Raw genomic sequence first — 21,201 nt, 5'->3', positions numbered from 1 at the left:
GCCCCCGGACGTGCAAATTACACCTCAGTCTGAGTCACGCTGCACTGAAATGTTCAGAGAGCTTTTATGGGACAATTAAGGTAGGGGACGGATTCAAAATAACATCCTATTGTGACCGGAGACGACGATGGCCAAAACGTGGTGGTACACAAGGACGGGAAGAATGAGACAGGAGCAGTATGGGTGCACAGGAGGCCGTCGTCCTTACAGAGCCTCGACGTTGACCAAAAGGGGCTCAGCTACTGTAGGATTGTACCTGCCTCTATGCCCAGTGGTTCTTAAACATTTGGCCGTTTCTTTTATAAATCCACCGTCTTTGGCCTTATTCTTCTGACTATAGACATAGGACACCTAGAATGAGCCAATAGGGGAAGGGGATCAACGTCACGTGATTATTTGTTTTACCCCGTAGAAAAATATTTGTTGGCATAATGTATTAAATATTTGGTGGTCCCCTTTTCACTTTTCCACTTCATTGGTGGTTGTTGCAATCACCTGCATTACAATACTTCACCATTATGTTGCGCTATGACGAGAAACTAAACAAAACTAAAACCAAAGCTGCATTGTTTTGACCCCGTGAAGCAATGGCGGCTGCGGACATGCCTGGAAGAATATCTCCCATTCCTGTAGTGCAAGGTGGCTTGACGTAGACGTACGTACACCCCACTCATCATTCTGTTCATACGCTCAATCACCAGCCTGATTTATAACGATAAGGTGACGTTTGTGTTACTGAAGACCCATTTCGGTCCATTTGTATGCTCTCAACAACACAACACACAAGCCATTTTGTGAGGTAGCACACACAGGCTCACACACGCACGCACACACGCACACACGCACGCACCGGCAGTGGAATTCAATGCGCCTGCATACCCACCTGACTGCACTTTTCTATTGGCTAATCCAAAGCTAATCCTACATTAGAGGAGGAAAAAAGCTCCAATCCCATCCCTCTATCCCTCTACTCTGATCTCTCCATCTCTGAGAGCCTCCATCCATCCATCCATCCATCAATCCATCATGTTCCCCTTCGACTCATCCATTCATCGTGTTACCTATCTATTAGGGGTGGGATGATATGGGTAACTCACGATACGATATATGTGGCAATATTAGGCCCTCAATGTCAATATTCAATATATTGCAAGAGGATATATCACGATATCTGTAAGTGAAAATTAAAACAATAACCATAAAATATGTATTTTTGTGTCACAAACTGGCTGGCTAATAAGTACATGAATGTTGCCTCCTCCAAACAGTAAAACACTGACTGCAACTTGTCCACAACTTGTGTCCACAACAATGTATGGGTACTGTCTACTAACCAATATCACAACATTCGATATATTGCAATATTGCCGGGAGGAAGATACAATATATCACGGGAGGAAGTATCGTGAAATATTGCAATATCAATATATTGGCAGGATATATATATATATATATACACACACACTGTGATGTATAATATATTATACAGTGTGATAGCAGCGAGTGTGTGCTAGCCTAGAGGTGACCCCTCCATTCCACTCTCATCAGGATCTGTGTTTCCCTGTTGCTGCCGAGAGCACACGGCCGCCATCCCCACGTCCCCCTCCCCAATCTCATCTCATTCAGGCACGCACGCACACACACGCACGCACAGACATGCACGCATGCACAGACATGCACGCACGCACAGACATGCTCACACACATGCACGCAACACATGCACGTGCACGGAACTCATTCACCCATTATGGTGCGTGTTAGGCCCCAAGATTAGCATTTCATCAACAAAGGCCCCTGGCAATTTTAATAATTCCTGAGTTTTTTTTTCTTTTTTGGATCAGGTGGAAACGGCATGTGAGGTATGAGGAAGGGATAAAGACGTGAGAGAGAGAGAGAGAGAGAGAGAGAGAGAGAGAGAGAGCAGGAGTATACACTACATGGGAAAGAGATGTGTGAGGACTTTGATCTGCCAGGCTGATCCCCATCCCTGTTGGTGTAGATTACAGTGTGATCCCCGTGCCAGAATGAGGGGCTTATCGGCAGAGCCCCTTCCCACATGCATGTACAGTGTGAACCAGTCCCTTCCCACATACATGTACAGTGTGAACCAGTCCCTTCCCACATACATGTACAGTGTGAACCTGTCCCTTCCCACATACATGTACAGTGTGAACCAGTCCTTCCCACATACATGTACAGTGTGAACCAGTCCCCCTTACCACATGCATGTACAGTGTGAACCAGTCCCTTCCCACATACATGTACAGTGTGAACCAGTCCCCCTTACCACATACATGTACAGTGTGAACCAGTCCTTCCCACATACATGTACAGTGTGAACCAGTCCCCCTTACCACATACATGTACATGTACAGTGTGAACCAGTCCTTCCCACATGCATGTACAGTGTGAACCAGTCCCTTCCCACATACATGTACAGTGTGAACCAGTCCTTCCCACATACATGTACAGTGTGAACCAGTCCTTCCCACATACATGTACAGTGTGAACCAGTCCCTTCCCACATACATGTACAGTGTGAACCAGTCCCTTCCCACATACATGTACAGTGTGAACCAGTCCCTTCCCACATACATGTACAGTGTGAACCAGTCCTTCCCACATACATGTACAGTGTGAACCAGTCCCTTTCCACATGCATGTACAGTGTGAACCAGTCCCTTTCCACATGCATGTACAGTGTGAACCAGTCCCTTTCCACATACATGTACAGTGTGAACCAGTCCCTTCCCACATACATGTACAGTGTGAACCAGCCCTTCCCACATACATGTACAGTGTGAACCAGCCCCTTCCCACATACATGTACAGTGTGAACCAGCCCTTCCCACATACATGTACAGTGTGAACCAGCCCCTTCCCACATACATGTACAGTGTGAACCGTGCCATGCTCAGACGCTACGCGGCACGCTACAGGAAGCACACGCTGATGAATGGGCAGCTTGCTCACATACTGTACTATCACTGTACCATTCCGTTGCTGTCAGGCAACCTCTTATCTCAGTGTTTTAACTTTGTGGGTTTCATTTTTTTTCTTCTTTCACAAGCTCGAAACGTGGCGCGAAGAGAGACATTTTTTAGCTTGTGGATCAGATTATCTTTTTTTTTTTTTTATCATGAAAAGACATCGTCATCATACCTGGACGTTATGTGGGAATGCCTACTGAGTTGCCTTGACAGCCCATACATCCAAATAGAAAATGTAACTTTGCCACTCGATTTGCCACTCACTTTATGCATGCGCAGACCCTACAGTGCAACACTAGAGGAACAGCTTCTGGTAACATAAGAACAAAAACAGCACCAAAAACAAATGTTCTCAAACTCTTATATAGGTCAATAGAACTCTGTAATGATCTGCCCAGAAACGTATTATATACAATCCATAACAAAAACAAATATATAGGATATATATCAAGATATATTTTGCCAAGTAACTTGTATGCTGTTACCGCCGGTATGCTGTTATTTCTTTAATTTGACTGCTGTTAGATTATTTTTTTTAGATTTCATAGAGGCTCATGCATGTGTCTCTAATAGGAATCCTTTAATAAACATAAACAAACTTATAGGAGAAGTGTTCCACGCCATCTCTAGGCATGGTATCGTGGAGCAACGTGTGAGTGAATCCATGTTATCAGTCTGGCTATAATAACAGGCTACAAGCAATGTAGATCTGCTACTTTTGCTGTTTTAAAAACAATATTTGAATCCTGAAAAGTAACAGTTTTGCACATATGAGGTTTCCGCCCGCCAGAGAAGATTTCCTGCATGCGAGAGGTATGCATGGCAAAATTCGAGTTCATTTAGCTCAGTGTGTGCGAACGGAATCACAGGCAGAGCCTTTTCCCACGCAAGGATATATAAGGAAGAACAGTATAGCGTGAACGTTGATGCATCTTGTATGCTCCAGCAGGCAGCCACGATGAACTTACATTTATACTGCCTTAACTAAATCACTGCATAGTATATTACTATAAATTCTTTATGACGCCATTTACCATTTTCACGTGTACTCTCATCTGCGAGGTATGCACGGTAAAATCCTTGAGTGTTTAATTTACCTCAGAGAGTGTACCAATCTGTGCAATGCATTTTGTTAACCACTTGAACGCAAGCATTCCTATTCTGGGCATGTCGGAATAGGCAGAGCATTTTACAAAATAATTTCTCACAGTTTGGAAGTTGAGCTTGTTAATAATACTGACAAACTGTAACTATTACATCTGTATGGTAGAGCAGTGGCGGAACAACATTGGGCCGGGCCGGGGGGTGAGACAGCACGACCGGGCCTCACCGAACCAGACTCCCAACAGCACCCCCCCCCCCCCCCCCCCGAACGGAAGAAAAAATAATGACGTTAACAGTTGCTGCTGAGCTGATCACAGTCACAGATAGAGGCCGGGAAAGTGTTATATTTGGTTGATCGCGTCAATGCAATGCACACACGAGAGAGAGACGTAGATAGTGTGTGAGGAGCTGATCACAGTCACATATAGAGGGAAAGTGTTATATTTGGTTGATCGCGTCTGTGTCTGTGACATTGCGCAGCAATGCACACACGAGAGAGAGAGAGAGAGAGAGAGAGAGAGAGAGAGAGAGACGTAGAGAGAGAGAGAGGTGCTGCGTGTTAAAAAAATAAATAGGCTACTACTCATCTTTGTGTTCTGTTTCACCTTATTGCTGAGTGATCGCACACAGGGAAAAGCAACAAGAAGGGGTTTAGAATCGAAACAGTCCGTTGTGGAGAAAAGGAAGTCCAAACATATGCACTCCTAAATTCTCACAGAGTGATTAGCCTACTAATGAGTGACAGGTGCTGCCACTTTTGTAGCCCTGGACCGCTAGACCTTGGTAAAAGTCTATTATCGTAGCTGGGAAGCGTCTCAGGTCCCCAGCTTCTCTATAAAATGCACTATTTTAATCATTAAATAAAATTAATCCAACCAGATCGGCGCAGGCAAAACCCGAAAATGCCATAGTAGAAGAAATGACTGCCCGGTAAAATGCAGGGTACATTGCGTTATTAAGATGGCACAAAGTGTATTTTACAAAAATAGACTTTTAACAAGGTCTAGCAGGCTTTGTGTTGGTGAGTAGTTACGTGGTTTTGTTTATTTGCTGGGATTTGAAAACCCGCGCACGGGAGTGAGAATATCACCAGAGGGCTGCGGAAGGGACTTTTACAGGGCGTCAGAGAGAGACTTGCACTTTTGGAGCGTGGCTGGGATGTCTGTTGGAGAGAGTGTGAGACAGACTCCACGGTGCTTGTACAGTCCAGCGCAGTACATTCTCATCAGACATGATATTTTGCTAAAGTGTAGGCTATTATAGGCTATATTTAGCTCTGTATCTGGTTAATTGCGGGATTCGTGGGGGCCCGCTGGTTTTATCAGTCGTGAGTGACTGTGTAAAAAAATCGTCAATCGATCATCTGACAGCCCGGGCCCCCCGGAGGTCCGGGCCGGGGTGTGACCACCCCCCTCACCCCCCCGGTAGCTCCGCCCCTGTGGTAGAGTATAATATAAGTAGTAGCCTACATATTTATGGAAGAGTATGTTAAAACATTATAACTACTAGACCTTACCCGTTGTGAAATACTTGCCGAAATACTTCATTATTAATCATTAATGTGTGGAATCGAAAAAAGAGCTTCGTTACGGCCTCCATATTATTATGGTCAATGCCTGTGTGAAAAGTGGGAGTGATTCGTGCAGGCAGTGAGGAGCTACGGCAGTCACAGTGACACACAGACATTCAGACATTGTCAGAATTATAGTATGATTTCATATGGTAGAATACTAGAATATGTTAATACAATATCACTATTAGTATGTTACTACAATATATAGTCCTATATACAGTGGTTGGAGGTTGTGTCCAACACATACAGGTTAATTGGTAATTATAGTACTTCCTGAAGCTCAACATTGCCACTTGGCACTTCTTGGCAGAATGGAAGAACTGTGCTCTCCCGTGTTGGAGACCAGGGTTGGAATAATAGGACATAAAACGTCCAGCTCGCAGCTTTTAGAACATCCAGTGATTCTCCTACAGAGTGGGCTGTGTTCCCTGGCATGCATGCCTGTAAGCCTTCTATCTTTGAGCACGCACATCATCAGCTCCTCTTCTACAATAGTATCATCGCCCTCGGGCGGAAAACTTGTATGTCCAAAATGTATTACCTAACAGCAACATTGTAAAGAAAATAACCTGCTGGATTAAATTGCTATTTTGTATTCACAAGCTCTTGGTAATACTTTTCATTGATATAAATATGTATAAACCCCACTCACACACACTAACTTCACTTTTCAACATTTGGCTATTTTCGATGCTTTTGTGTGTCACTGTCGTACCATATCGCATCTGTTGGGTGGAAACTTATTAACCCATTCTGACCTGAGATCAGATTCATACGAGGTTTCCACGGGACACACACTGGTCTGATTAACCCATTCTGACCTGAGATCAGATTCTAAAAATGTCAGTCGTTCTTCGAATTTTTCAAAAATAGCAGACCTACAAGCTCGTATCGCGCCACTCGGTGGCGCGATATGAGCTTGTAGATCTGCTATTTTTCAATAGCTAAAGCATAACATGATGCCAACACCAAAATGGGTGCCCGGTCAGAATGGGTTAAGCATATAACTCTTTTCAGTATTCAAATTCAAAAACAGCAAAAGTTGCAGATCGACAAGCTTGGTACGTTGGTATGACGCTGTAGTATGATCAAGTAAGGCATTCATTTGCGAAAGAAAATCATACAATAAAAAAACCATTACAAGGAGATAAAGAGGTTTCTGCTCGACAGCAACGTCAAAAATTGATGGGGAAAAAAAGGGATACAAAAAGTTGAAATATGGAGATACAAGGTTTCTGAATAGATTATACTTGTGCCTGTCATTTTGGTAGATTTCTATCCAGTGTGCCTGTGGCATAATACATTAGTGGTATCGTAGTCCCCATGATAATACATTAGCGTTATCGTAGTCCCCATGGGAACAATAGGAACACCTGGCAGCCCCCCAGTAGTGTGTCATTACACTGTCATCACACCTTTTGAATGGCACCATTAAAAGCATAATTCAAGCCTCAGCCACAACACAAGAGATGAAAATCAGGTCGTACATTTACTTCTCTGCAGCAGTGCCTCGGACTGGGCCAACAAATTAGGTGATTGTGCTTGCTGAACGAGCTTATAGAACCTAATTTAATTAGGTTAAGTCACTATGTGATAGAGCCTGTGTATAGAGCCTCACTTAATTAGGTTATATAATGTGATCGGGTCAATTGGCTAGTGGTGTTTTCCCGTCGTGGACAGTAACAAATAGTGGTCATCAATACAGTATGCCCGTAAATGTTTCCAAATACTTTTTTAAATGTATATATATATTTTTACACACCATAATATTGTTCTTATTTTGATCAGAAGATCCAGATACTGAATGTCAATCTCCAGGTTTTCTTCAGAATATGTATGACAATTTACTACGAGTCCAACTAGTACTATAGTAGTCCTCAAATGCTTTATTTGCAAGGACCCCCTTCACTCTGAGTGTATAAATGGAACCAACCATTTGAAAATGTGAACACTCATTCATATTCATATTCATATTCTAACAAAAAAATAAAACAACCTTGCTTTGGATTGGAAAACGTCTACATTTCAATACGGAAATGCATTGATCTCAAACAAGAAATGTTACTTTCATATCATTTTGTATTTTTAAATGCTAGCTGGCCTAGAGAATGTACTGTTAGTGTTTCAGTGTGTGTGTTTCTCAACAGCCTCATTTTGGCTGCAGGGCTGAGCATGTTGCTGCTGCCCTTCTGCCTCCTGCCTATTGGGGTGGAACGCATTGCTTATAGATAGAGCTTGTGTGTGTGTGTGTGTGTGTGTGTGTGTGTGTGTGTGTGTGCACGTGTGTGTGCGAGACATGTAGCCCAAATAGGACGGACACACACACACACAGACACACACACACACACACACACACACACACACACACACAATCTCGATATCGCAAAAGCGGTATGATCAGATTATTTGCTTTCGTAAACCTCTAACCTGGTTGCCATGGCGATGGCCGTGTGACCGAGGGGGGGGGGGGGGGGAGGAGGGGTAGGGGGGCAGCAGCAGCGGGGTCTCCACTTGGACCAACCAGAATGTCCGAATGGGAAGGTCACCCAAAACGCTGGCAATTTGCACTTAAACCTGCATTCTACGGTGTTCCCTTCCACTCTATGACTCTATGACATAGTAAACTGCGACTGTAGGTCGCAGTTTACTATGAAAACCTGCAAAACCTGTCAGTCAGTCATGCTAAAACCTCTCAGTCAGTGCGTCAGTCACGCCTCGTGACACGCTCCATATATGGCCAATACAGGATTCATGCCATATGTTGATCTGACCTCATCTGACCTCATCAAACTCAAGACAATTCCCCCGATGCCACCCTTAGATCTCCATATATATATATGAACTTGTGGAGCTGACCATATATGGAGCTGATATTCCATGTCAGAGGCAAGGAGGCAACCAAGGTGCTCAGGAGGTGTGCAGGTATAAAAATAGTAAAAAGGTGCTCCTGGGATCAATCGGGATAACACATCGATATAGAACAAAGCGGAGATCCGGGCACACTTGATGTTAAAAGGAGGAAAACATTATTGAACCGACATGTGGCCATGCCCTCAGGGCGTCTTACTAGTTATTGCTTTGTTTTCTTGACCACAATGTTAAAAAAATACCATTTAGAAAGCATGTTATTTAAACCAATGGTTCTCAAAGTATTTATGCTATGCTAATTCTAAATATGCTCTCCCTTACGTCTTGCCTCCTATACGAATACAGCATATTAGCATCATTGACAGGGAGAAAAGCCAAGAATAGGGATTATTGGGTTCAAGTGGTTAAACGTCTGAAAGTTATTTTCAATCTGTCCTATAATGGAAACATTCTCTCGAGTTTTCCTCGTGACGTGTATCTTACTGGGAAATATTTACATATTTATGTATCGCAAAATGACATGAGATTCCAAAAATGTAACAATGTAATTCAAGGGGTGCCATGGATGACCCCACAGGGGTATCCAGAGTGAAAGAAGTTTGAGAACCACTGTTCTAGCTTGCCATCAGAGAGAGTTTTTAAGTCATCCTTTTAGCTCTGCTTGTATAATTGTGCCTGCTACAGCTACCAAACTTGTTAATAAAGTATTCAATCGATCAAACATTGCAGGAGATATTCCGGTAAACTTATTTTTTTACCGATGCAGGCTGTATGTGTGCCATCGCTGGCCGCTGACTACAGGACGATCAATCAGAATCCAGTTCATAATTGCTCCGCAGCGGTGCCTCCCACTTAATGCAAATTAATGAAGTGTTGCCCACCAATCCATAGTGCTGCAGCTTTTTGGAAATGATTATTTGATGAATGACCTTAATCAGACTATGGTATTCCAATTAAATAAGTGCAGCGCTTATCCCTTGATTAGCCAACCGTCGCATACAAACAAGGAAGCACATAATGCATAGCGTCTCTATGTATTATATGTATTATATTCAATGGGGGTCTATCCTGCTCTTCATGCCCAGAAAAGGGATGCAATATGTGGTTAAGTGCAATGTGCAAAGTTTCTCTTTCTACAAAGATTTGTGGAGTAATATGACCTCTTGAATGATAACTTTTACCAAATTGCATTAAGTATGCTGTATGCTATACACCAGTGGTTCCCAAACTTTTTAGCTTGAGACTGCGTTGTGAGCTTGTTTTTGTCTTTGTTTTCGCAGTTATTCTTGTTTTTCTTCGTCACGTTCAGTCCTGTCTGTGTCTTGTCATGTCTCATAAGAGTAAAAAAGATTCATAGTGATATGAAGGTTAAAGTCCTACTATTTCTCACATACATTGCTCTATGGGAGATTTGTTCTCCGCATTTGACCCATCTCTTGGAGTAATGAGCCGCAGCCTTGCCACGCTCGAGGAATCATTTTTAGTTGATCTAACACCCAAATCCAACCCTTGATGCTGAGTGCCAAGCAGGGAGGCATTGGGTCTCATATTTACAGTCTTTGGCATCACCCGGCCGGGGGACGAAACCCAACCTCCCAGTCTCAGGCGAATACTCTAACCACAAGCTGGTTGAGCTGGTTATGCTAACACTAATAACTAAGCCTCGTTTCTCTGTGTCACCAATAAAAAAAATACAAAAAGAAAATACAAAAAACTTTAGAATATGGAGATAAGAGGTTTCTACCCGACAGCAACGACACCGTAATGTGATGAATCAATTGGCTCCAACTTTAATAGAGCTATCACCTAGTGCACATAATCTTCTTTTTTTGGATACGGAGTGCCTTCCAAGTCGACCTGAATTCACCCTGTGTGTACGTGCTAAAGCAGAACCATGCAGAGTCCATGTCATGTCGGTGTTGCAGTACATGCTCTGCTTTGCATCACGCTCACACACACACACACACACACACACACACACACACACACACACACACTGGCAACGCAGAGACCTAATTCCTTACAGCACTGCTTCTTCTCAAACATCCTCACATCAAGGACCCCCAAGTTGATAGGCTACCGCGCCGCACGCACGCACATCAATGCCGTGAGCCCTACGACAGCTTCTTGGACCTCGAACGCCTTGTTTTGTTCCTTGCTCTGCCTGTGGGGTCATGAGATACTAAGTCTAACCAGGTGCAACACATCAATAAAAAACCATAGCCGTGCAAAGATGAGCGTGTTCTCATGACCTCCTCCGTTTGAAAAGCTATGTTTGTGAGACGCCACATCTCATGGCTAGCGTGTTGTTCCGTACTTCTTTACACTGTAAAACTCTCTGAGTCAGGGGTTCTCAAGAACCCCAACATTTACACGGTATTAATTATGGCCACCGTCTGAAAATGTTTTGTGCCAGTTACCCTCAGAACAGAACATTTGCATATATCTTTTTTAAATATTTTTTTAACAATTACAAAAACTTGTACTTGCACTGCACTGCACTGCACTGCAAGTCTGCACTGCACTGCACAAGCCCTCCTCCCTGGCCTGTGTGTCTGGCTGTGCAACAGTGACACTTGGTGGTGAACAAACGCTAACGATATTTTCGTGCTCGGACACAGGGACACAGCCACACTACACACATAGCTGTCTATAGGAGTGGTTGCACCACTCAAAAAGCAAATGTAAGCGAGGCACTAAGTGACGCATTGTGAGTTTGTAGATTTTTCAATAGCCAACATATAAATAGTCAAAATAAATGGGTGCTACTTTTGCTGCAGACATACATTTTGTACACAGAGTTAAAAGTGGAATAAAGTTTGTGATTTTATTTCTGTTTATTTGTGACATTCGTTATTATTTTCCCAAGCGCTGCTGTCACTGATCTTTCATTACCATTGTGTATATAAATATCATCTTAATAACGTCTCTCTTACTGGCATGGGGGGGAGGCATATCTCCAGGCAAATAAACTGTATTGGATCCGGAGAAGGATGTGTGCATGTCAGTGTGGGTTTATTTTTTTAATTTATTTTTATGTTTATACCACAATTTTGCAACCCATTTTTCATATAAATGGGTTTTTTAGAAGCCTCTTAAAGCCATCAACCGAGGTTGCCAGTCTGATATGAAGGGGAAGAGAGTTCCACATCCTTGGTACGTATTGCTGCGCCGTGGCTGTTGCCATTTGTTGGGGTTCGATCTGCCGTTCAGTACCGAGTGACCTGAAGAGGAGAGCTGGGACATAGTCATGCAGACAGTTTGACAGATAGGAGGGCGCCAGACCTTTCTTGACTTTAAAATAAAGTAAAATTACTTTAAAGTATATCCTAAAATTCAGAGGGATCCAGTGCAAGGATGAATGCTATAGAGTTTTAACTACCACCAAATCTCTTTACCATAAATGGTCATGTGAGCTTTTAGATCTGCTATTTTTGAGGGGCTATACAGGTTTAATGTTTTTTTTTAGTTCAATGTTTGTTTAAAAAACACCATTGACAATGAAGGGAAAATGTACGTCATCTTGTCGCTAACAAACATTAAACGCCTTGAACAATAAAGATATTTTAGTTTTTTAGTTTTGACACTGTTGGTTTTAAATCATCATTACATGACCTAATCTGGTAAGATGATACGAGCGCCCCTCACTTCACACGGGTGTGATTATTGTCTAATATTCGATTATTGACTAGAATGTGGATGCTAGGGTTCAAGCGGTTAAAAAAAAAGTCCCTCGGGGCTCTATGCTAGTGTATTTTCTGTTTTCTGTTATTGTGGGGAAAGCTCTCGCTTAAAATGGCCGTAAAAAATGACATGTTGCAAACTCGATCTGCTATCGATTTTACATGCAAGCTTTCGCCACAATATACTGTACATATACCGGTACAATATACTGTACATATACCGTACATATACCGGTACACTGGTGGTTTTGGTGCAGGGTTTCCGTTGGTCCGTGTCCCTCTGTGACCTTTCTTTCTGGGGACAATTCAATTAAGCAGTGGCATGATTTGATTGATTTGGACAACAAAGCGTCTGATTCTTGGAATGACCAGGACCGGGCCGCTGCCCCGAGGCCCCACGCCGCTACACTGTGGCGTGTTGGTCCTTATCAGATGAAGATGTGTATGCGCGTGTGTGCGTGCATGGATTTATTGCAGACCATTAAAATACATTTATTTTTACTGGGAGGAGTCTCTCCCTCAGCACATCCTATAACCCACCATTTTAATGCCACCATCTTTAACCTCCCGTCCACTCATTAAACACCTCCCCTCTCCTCTCTTCTATTCTCTTATCCTCTTTCTTTCACCCCACCGGCTCTCTTTTATCTCTCCATCTCTTCTCTTTCTGACTATTTCTGTCTCCGCTGTGATCATTTCCGCTCGCTTCCTACAAACCTACCCTAATCCTGATCTATGAGGGGTTCCAGCGTGGCTCAGGGGGTATAGCGTGCCAGTTCAAACCCCAGGCTACCCCCAGAGTTAATGTCAGAGGCACTGAACACCTGATCGCTCCAGATGAGCATGGGTTGGTGCCTGCCTTGCATGGTTTTTCCTCCTCCATCAGTGTGTGAATGGGTGAATGTAATGCACATTGGATAACAGCATTATGTACCATTCATCCCATTGTCAAACTGTCTCTGTAGCACCCTGAGGCTATGGAACGACTTCCCCGATCACCTGAAATCTGTGGCCTCTGTGGACCTTTTTAAAACATGTTTAAAGACTCATTCATTCATGAATTAATTAATTCATTCCACATTATTAGACATTAATCGATAATACAAACAACAATGACCAACCCTAAGATGTCCTGGTTTTTCAACATTACAACTATTTGTGACCAAACTTGACACACAGTAAGTCATTACATTTTTTGTTTGATTGTTTTTTCATGTCATATGAAAGCAGGGAATCATAGCTTCAAATTGACAAATTGGTTGTTCAGTTTGAACCACCAGTTCCAACACTCACATTATTCTTGTTTTTTCCACAGATCAAAACAATTATGAGTTGCTTACATAATACATTATGTAGATATGCATCATATTCTGAACTGGTGAATGGTCCATTCTCTAGGTGTGCCCCAAGGTGCTAAAACAACTGGCCCACCCCCTATCCCATCCTGATGACAACAAAAGACTACAATCTCAAAAACACTGTCAGAAAATGGTCAAAAGAAGCGAAACAAGCACAGCAGGTGGGTTGTTATGGCTCTGAGCTAGATGGTAGGCTGCTGAGCCTTTCCCTATAGTCGCCTGTGTTGCTCATATCTCTTCATCGACTTCCTCCAACACTGCTCTGCTCTGCCTCCAGCTCACTGCCTCTCTGCTTCATTATACTGTACTGGATCTCTAGCCTACTGCGCCCAGCATCACAATGGATATCATTGCTGTCGGCCAACAGAAACCTCTTGTCTTTTTTCTCTCTTTTTTTGCAGATTAATGGCCTACTTTGTCATACAAGAGCGTCACACAAAAGGAGTGAAAAGAGCGAATCTTAGGGTTCCCCAAACAGACGGATGGATGGACGGATGGACGAATGGACGGACGGAAATGAAATGGGTCAGTGGGGTCAACCCGAGGGAGATAGAGATAGAAAAAGGAACAGGGGGAGGAAAAATAAATAAACATCCGGAGAGAATGAAATAAACAAGATAAGAGCAGAGCAGAGGAAACAGAAGGCAGCGCTTGATAACGCGTGCGTGTGTGTGTGTGTGTGTGTGTGTGCATGTTTGTGATAACGGAGGGCCCGGTGATGGAGGGATGGATGGAGAGAGGACCGCGATAAGGGAGGAAGGATAGCAGAACGGAATGCGTTCTCACAGGAATATGATAATGAGCGTTCGCTCGCCGAGGCAGAAGTGACCGAGTCACAACAGGAACAATGGGGGCTATTCTCCTTCCTGTACTCCGTTGATGCAAAATTTGAGTCACTTTGAGTTCACATGTTTGTTTGTTTTTTTGTTATTTCGATTTGCTTTTTCCTCGAGCAAAAATGTGCATTACGTTATTTAGATAGCATGTTGTTTATAGGGACGGATTAACCCCCGCCGTGCAGGTCCCTGGGCCAATCAAAGGACCCCCCTCCCCCTGCATGCTATATGGGCACCACGGCACGCAAAGACACTGCTCAGGTTGTAGGCGTAGGGGCTTGTCAATGCATTTAATCAGAATTCACAGTCTGTAATCTAAAAAGGACCAGGCCTATATGTGCCTGTATTTGCATTGCCTGTTCTTGCCTGTATTTGCATGGCATGGCATTCATTGTTACTAACAAGGAACCTAGCATGCGCCCAAGGATGGTTTATCCATCCACAAGGGAAAGTTCTTCACACTAGCAGACGTTTGTGTTTTTGCATTAATTTGTGAAAACAAAACAAAACAGTATAGTGAAAGTATAACTTGTTTGGTGTGTCAAAAGTCACAAATATTCACTGCAAATTATTCCACACTTCCGACACGCCACTGGATCAACACGTGTGTGGTGTTAATGACACTTCTTGATTTCTGATCGCACGCATGCACAGTCGCACACACACGGCGGCGCATACACACACACACACACACACACACACACACACACACACACACACACACACACACACACACACACACACACACACACACACACACACACACACACACACACACACACACACACACACACACACACACACACACACACACACACACACACACACACACACACACACAGAGCATGCAGAGGGAAACTGGTCTTACCATCGTCTCCTGATCCTGAACCGGCATCTGTAAGAGAACCAGAGAAAACACACTTATTATAATGATGAGCGTGTGAGTGTGTGTGTGTGTGTGTGTGTGTGTGTGTGTGTGTGTGTGTGTGTGTGTGTGTGTGTGTGTGTGTGGCTACAGCTTTGTCTCACTAGTGAAATCCGTACGTATTGTGGGGAAAATAGCAGACAGGCAGACTTTGGCTTTTGCAAAGTAAATGTATGTTTTCTGTTTTTTGTGAATAGTATTTTCTTTTTACACTTTTATTTTCACAATACGACAGCCCCAAAGTGCTGACACAGAACAACACAAATTAATGCAAATGTATATGTTTTCTCATTCCAATAAACACCCTTAAGTCTTAACCTCTCCACCACCCCGATATACTATATAACGGTAGCTAAGTGCCAGAGATTCGTTTTCCCCAACCGTTTGATCGACTTTACCTTGCCAAGCCGACTCAAAGACACACCGCGGAAGGAAGGCCCGCAGCCGTTCCTCAACCACATGGGGCTGTGTTAAAGCCATTCTGACAAGCACTAAGAAAAAGAGTAGCTGCTACTAAGGTAGTAGCTAATGGGCAAAAAAGCAATAAAACCATAAACTGCTAAAACAAACAAAAAGAAAAGCTCTACTGCTCCTTACATCGTTGCTGCCAGGCAGAAACCTCTCATCTAGATTTTGTAACACTTTTGTTTTTCTTCGTAAAGTTCAGCTACCCATGCACAGTTGTATAATATGTGCTATAGACCCCCAAACGATAATACATATATTTTCTTAATCTCTGGGACCCTGATCTGCAAAATAAAAAACACAAGTTTCTACAAGCTCACATTGCATCATGATACGCTGCTTTGTGAGCTTGCAGTTCGGCTATTTTCTATAAAACTTTTGTATAGCGACACTGCTGTAGCCTAGATCAGGGGTTCCCAAACTTTTTTGGACCAGGTACCCCTTTTGGGGTAGATATTTTTCCAGGTACCCTCTCATCCTCGCAACACGGATAACAATATATTTACAACCACAAGCAGTGTTTCCTGCAGGAAAAAGCTTTGGCATGGTGCTGGGCACAGGCCGCAATTTTGATTAATTAATTAATTAATTTGATTCATTAATTAATAAGATTAATACATTAAGATTAATTTTTATTATTGCTCTTGTATTGCTATTGGAGACACTGGGGGGACACTGGGGGACACTGGGCAGGCACTGAGGAGGCACTGGGGAGACACTGGGGAGGCACTCAGAGGCACACTGGGGAGGCACTGGGAAGGCACTCGGGGGGCACACTGGGGAGGCACTGGGGAGACACTGGGGAGGCACTGGGGAGGCACTGGGAAGGCACTCAGGGGGACACTGTCTAAATGTAGACGTCTAAATGTATACGTCTAAATGTAGACGTCTAAATGTAGACGTCTAAATGTAAGTTTGGGAACCACTGCTTTAAACACTTTAGCACTTTATGAACATGAACAAAATAGATGGGTCCCCCCTGGAACTCCCTCAGGTACCCCTGGGGGTCCCCGGACATCACTTTGGGAACCACTGGTCTAAATGTATACAGACGTCTAAATGTAGACGTCTAAATGTAGACGTCTAAATGTAAGTTTGGGAACCACTGCTTTAAACACTTTAGCACTTTATGAACATGAACAAAATAGATGGGTCCCCCCTGGAACTCCCTCAGGTACCCCTGGGGGTCCCCGGACCCCACTTTGGGAACCCCTGGCCTAGATGAAGGACGACGAAAAAGTTAAACATACTAGGTCGAAACACGGATATACAGGGTTTCTGCCCGACAGCAACGATATATACAGACATAGATAGATGTATGTATTAGGAACAATAGGAAAAACAGAATAACCTCTTTTGTGCAGGGTCTCTGAATCATGTATATATTTGTGTGAGAAGAGAGAGAAAAAAGGCCACATCGATGAATTGAATGTCTGGATAAAGAATTTCTTGTATTACAATGAAAGCTCTGAGACTGAACAGAACCCCAGCAAGCCCTTTTTTCACAGTCAGGAACGATGCTAGTTTCATTGACCTTGGCAAATGGTCAGCGTCTTTGATGCTCTGTGTTTCATCAAAGGAGCCTACACAAGTTCCTGGGATGAAGTCGGGGAGGAGAGTTTTAGCAGAAGATCGATGAAAAACAAAACCTTTAACTTTAGCATCTGACTCCCGTGAAAGCTGAAAGGGCACTGACGGCTGCGGTGAGGAAGAAGGCATGGGCAAAAACTGGTGATTTATACCCAGCTCTACAAGCTTACAGCATGTCGCACATGTACAGTATGCAACGCATTGTGAGCTTGCAGATCGGCCAATTCTGGTGCGTGATGCCCGCACAGGTCGGGAGACTCGGGACTGGGAGTGCCTATTGTCGGTATCAGCCGGTAACCGCAACAAGCGTGAGTCTGTCACCGATACAATGCGATAGACCCCTGGGAGATGGAGTCTATCTCTGTTACAATGCGATAGACCCCTGGGAGATGGAGTCTATCTCTGTTACAATGCGATAGACCCCTGGGAGATGGAGTCTATCTCTGTTACAATGCGATAGACCCCTGGGAGATGGAGTCTATCTCTGTTACAATGCGATAGACCCCTGGGAGATGGAGTCTATCTCTGTTACAATGCGATAGACCCCTGGGAGATGGATGCTGAGGTGGAGCGCCACACCCACCATCAGACCCAAGCCGTGAGACTCATACGCTCGAACCTATCATGAACTTGTGGTCCAAACACACACACACACACACACACACACACACACACACACAGCTCCAACAGAGTGCATCAAACCTGGCTGTAAATATGATGTTCCTGTTTTAATGGGCTACCACGTCGAGAGAGCTCTCTCTCTCTCTCTCATTGTCATTCCAGAGGGACACCCCTGTCCCCGGCTCCACTGCCCAGGCTGGCTGGCTGGCTGGTGACACTGACGGGTCACCCAGGCAGTAATGACTCCATTCTGGTTGTGTTCCCGCTGGGTGAATCACAGCCACACACAGGCAGGCCAGAACCCGCCCAACCCCACCTACCCAGCACACGTACAGTACACTGCCAATTACAATTTAGGCATTTAGCAGACGCTCCTAATCCAGATTGCCTTACAGTAAGCAAGAACAACACATGGTAATTCATCAATCACATAGAAATTGTCAACAACGATCATAATGAAGATCTAGTACAATGAAACTATGAGTACCGTATACACTATATGTGTGCTATACATAATGTTATACAAATTGTTTATATTGCATATGCATGTAAGTTCATCGTTGCAAATGCAAGTGTGCTCTCTCTCTCTCTCGTCCCCCCTTCCATTCCAAACAAATGCATGTATATATAATTTAACTGTGTATTCTGAGCTGGGACTCAAGACAAATCCAGGCTTCAAGGTTAATGCCTCGAATCTTTTGGGGGCCATGCATTCTCGCCACGCCTCGCGAGATCTCAAGCCCGGTTCTGCAAGTTCAGGTAGTAGAGCGGGGACGCTTTGGCAGTGGCAAAGTTCCCGGCCCCCCAGAGGGCCACATTGCATGGTAGTGTTGTAGCAAAAATAGCCGATATACAAGCTCAAAATGCGCCGTGCTGCGACGCGTTTTGAGCTTGTAGATCGTCCATTTTTGCTATCATTTGAATTGAAATCCTTGATTATTTTTTTGCTATTTTTGAATTGAAATCCTGAAAAGTATATTTTGTATTTAATTTCAAAAGCCTTTAAGGACACACAGCAATATCAGTATCTGACATTAACCTGAGGGCCACATTAAGTGAAGGTGGGGGCCGCATGTGGCCCCCGGGCCGCCAGTTGCCCATCCCTGCTATAGTGTTTGTTCAGCAACAGGAGTCATGTCTCTCCAGGTCCTTAGTAAACATAAAATGCATTTTCAGGTCGGTATACCAATTTTATCCAATCAGGAGAGAGAACTCATGGAAGATGAGTCCCTCGCCAACCCGTCCTTATCCAATAGGCACGTTAGCAGCGAGGTGACAGGGTGAGCTGTCCTTCTCTCCCATTGCGATGCATGTTAATTGACAGGATTTCTCCATTTAAATAATCGATAATTTCAGTAGCAAGAGCTCCAAAATGTCTTCTAAATATTTAGTCAACAAGGCCTGCAGTAGGCTATGCACTGGACAAATATGCATGACATTTTGTCAATAAACTAGAAATACGAGGAAATGACAGAGGAAGAAACAGTATCCAACAATCAACTTTAACGAGGTCCAATGGGAGTTTTCATGTTGCGGTCATTAGTATTATTGCCATCAAAATAACATTGACAGCTATGAGGTGATGAAAACTTTACCTGTATAGCAACGGTTGCTAAACTACTTGGATTGGCATTGGACAATCGCTTTTTGGGGTGGGGTTTAGAGAAGGGCTAATTGAAACGAACACACCTGCACATGTATTTTCGCTGTTTTGCTGGAGAGCCAGCGAGACCCCTGTTACAAGTACATTTTGATACCAATGCTTTTACTCAAGTAATTTTTGTATTCCAGACTTTTACTTTCTACATGGCAGCATTGATACTTTTACGTAAGTAAAAAAAATATATATACATGAATTAAACACGAATACTTTTTCCACCACTGGTGTCTGGTGGAGCCTCAGCTTCAAACTTCCCCTTGACATACTTTTATACTCCCCAAATTCCAGGTTAGAACTGAAGCCAAGCGGTTCAGTTCACTGGTGATAGCAGGACCCACCAGTCAAGGGCGTTGTGTTAATCCCCATCTCCCCCCCCAACCCCCCCCCCCCCCCCCCCCCCCGCCACAGCAGTGTAAAAACCCATATATTATGTGCTTAGAGGTCAGACAGGATTCACTATTACCTCCCTCTGATAACTAGTAAGATCCACTAAAACTAAAACTAATATATTGACACTTTCGTCAACAGATACAAACTAGACCAAAATGTTAGGGTGGGACTAGAGGAGATCCAGTAGAACTAAAAGACAATTTTATGTTTGATTGCGCTCTGCTATTTTCAGCATGCCGCCTGCCAAAATAAATGTGGTGTACTAGCTGTAGATTTATTCGACTATAAAATGCTATGATATTTAGTCGACTAAAACTAGACTAAAGGTAAAACATTTCAAATGACTAAAACATGACTAAAGTTTTATTCAAAAGAATATGACAAAAAAACAAACTAAATTCGCTGTCAAAATCAACACTGTCCTGTGCCCATACTTATCGGTGACTGAAAGGAGCCAGTCCCCTGATCTCTCTCTCTCTCTCTCTCTGAGAGAAGTGTTCAAGCAGTCCACTAAGCCATCTGCTTCCAGCCATGTGTGACTGCTGAGCCAGGGCCCACCAAACTGTGATTAAACGTCATCAACATTTTTGTACATGCATCAATTAAAAACTTTCATCTTGCATATTTGCTCAGGTATACTTTATTAAAATGTGCATGGTTTACTTTACTTCTTCAACTGTGTTTGTTTTTGACCATACTTTTTGTTTAATTGTTCCTGTACGTATACAGTAGTTTGATGCACCTTTGTACTTTCACTCAAGTCAAATTTGGAAGATAGAACTTTTACTTGTAAATTATTTTTATTTTTTTTATATATAGTAATGATACTTCTAAAGGCTTCATGGGGTGTGTAATTGATAGAAAATAAGTCATGTTATGGGTGAACTACACTCCTTTAAGTACTTTCTACTTAAGTACAGTAAGTAAAACATTGGAGTACTTCTTCACTAGACTACTGCCTTTAAGTAAGTAAAACATTGGAGTACTTCTTCACTAGGCTACTGCCTTTAAGTAAGTAAAACATTGGAGTACTTCACTGCTACTGCCATTAAGTAAGTAAAACATTGGAGTACTTCTTCACTAGGCTACTGCCTTTAAGTAAGTAAAACATTGGAGTACTTCTTCACTAGGCTACTGC

The 21,201-nt window shown here is 43.3% G+C and overlaps 1 protein-coding gene across 2 annotated transcripts in view; it reads right to left on the bottom strand.

The window, feature by feature from the left end:
- Positions 1-21,201, bottom strand: part of tmeff2a (transmembrane protein with EGF-like and two follistatin-like domains 2a) — a 133,739-nt gene that overhangs the window by 41,421 nt on the left and 71,117 nt on the right. For both annotated transcript variants that reach the window (XM_080785745.1, XM_080785746.1), the window contains exon 4: positions 15,281-15,307. In XM_080785745.1, coding sequence (XP_080641871.1) covers positions 15,281-15,307 — 27 coding nt within the window. The remainder of the gene's footprint in view (positions 1-15,280; positions 15,308-21,201) is intronic.

The sequence above is a fragment of the Protomyctophum bolini genome (genome assembly GCF_963924005.1).
Source record: "Protomyctophum bolini genome assembly, chromosome: 16".
Lineage (NCBI taxonomy): Eukaryota > Metazoa > Chordata > Actinopteri > Myctophiformes > Myctophidae > Protomyctophum > Protomyctophum bolini.
The sequence above is the reverse complement of the archived record's forward strand: the minus strand, read 5'-3'. Positions and strand labels throughout refer to the sequence as shown.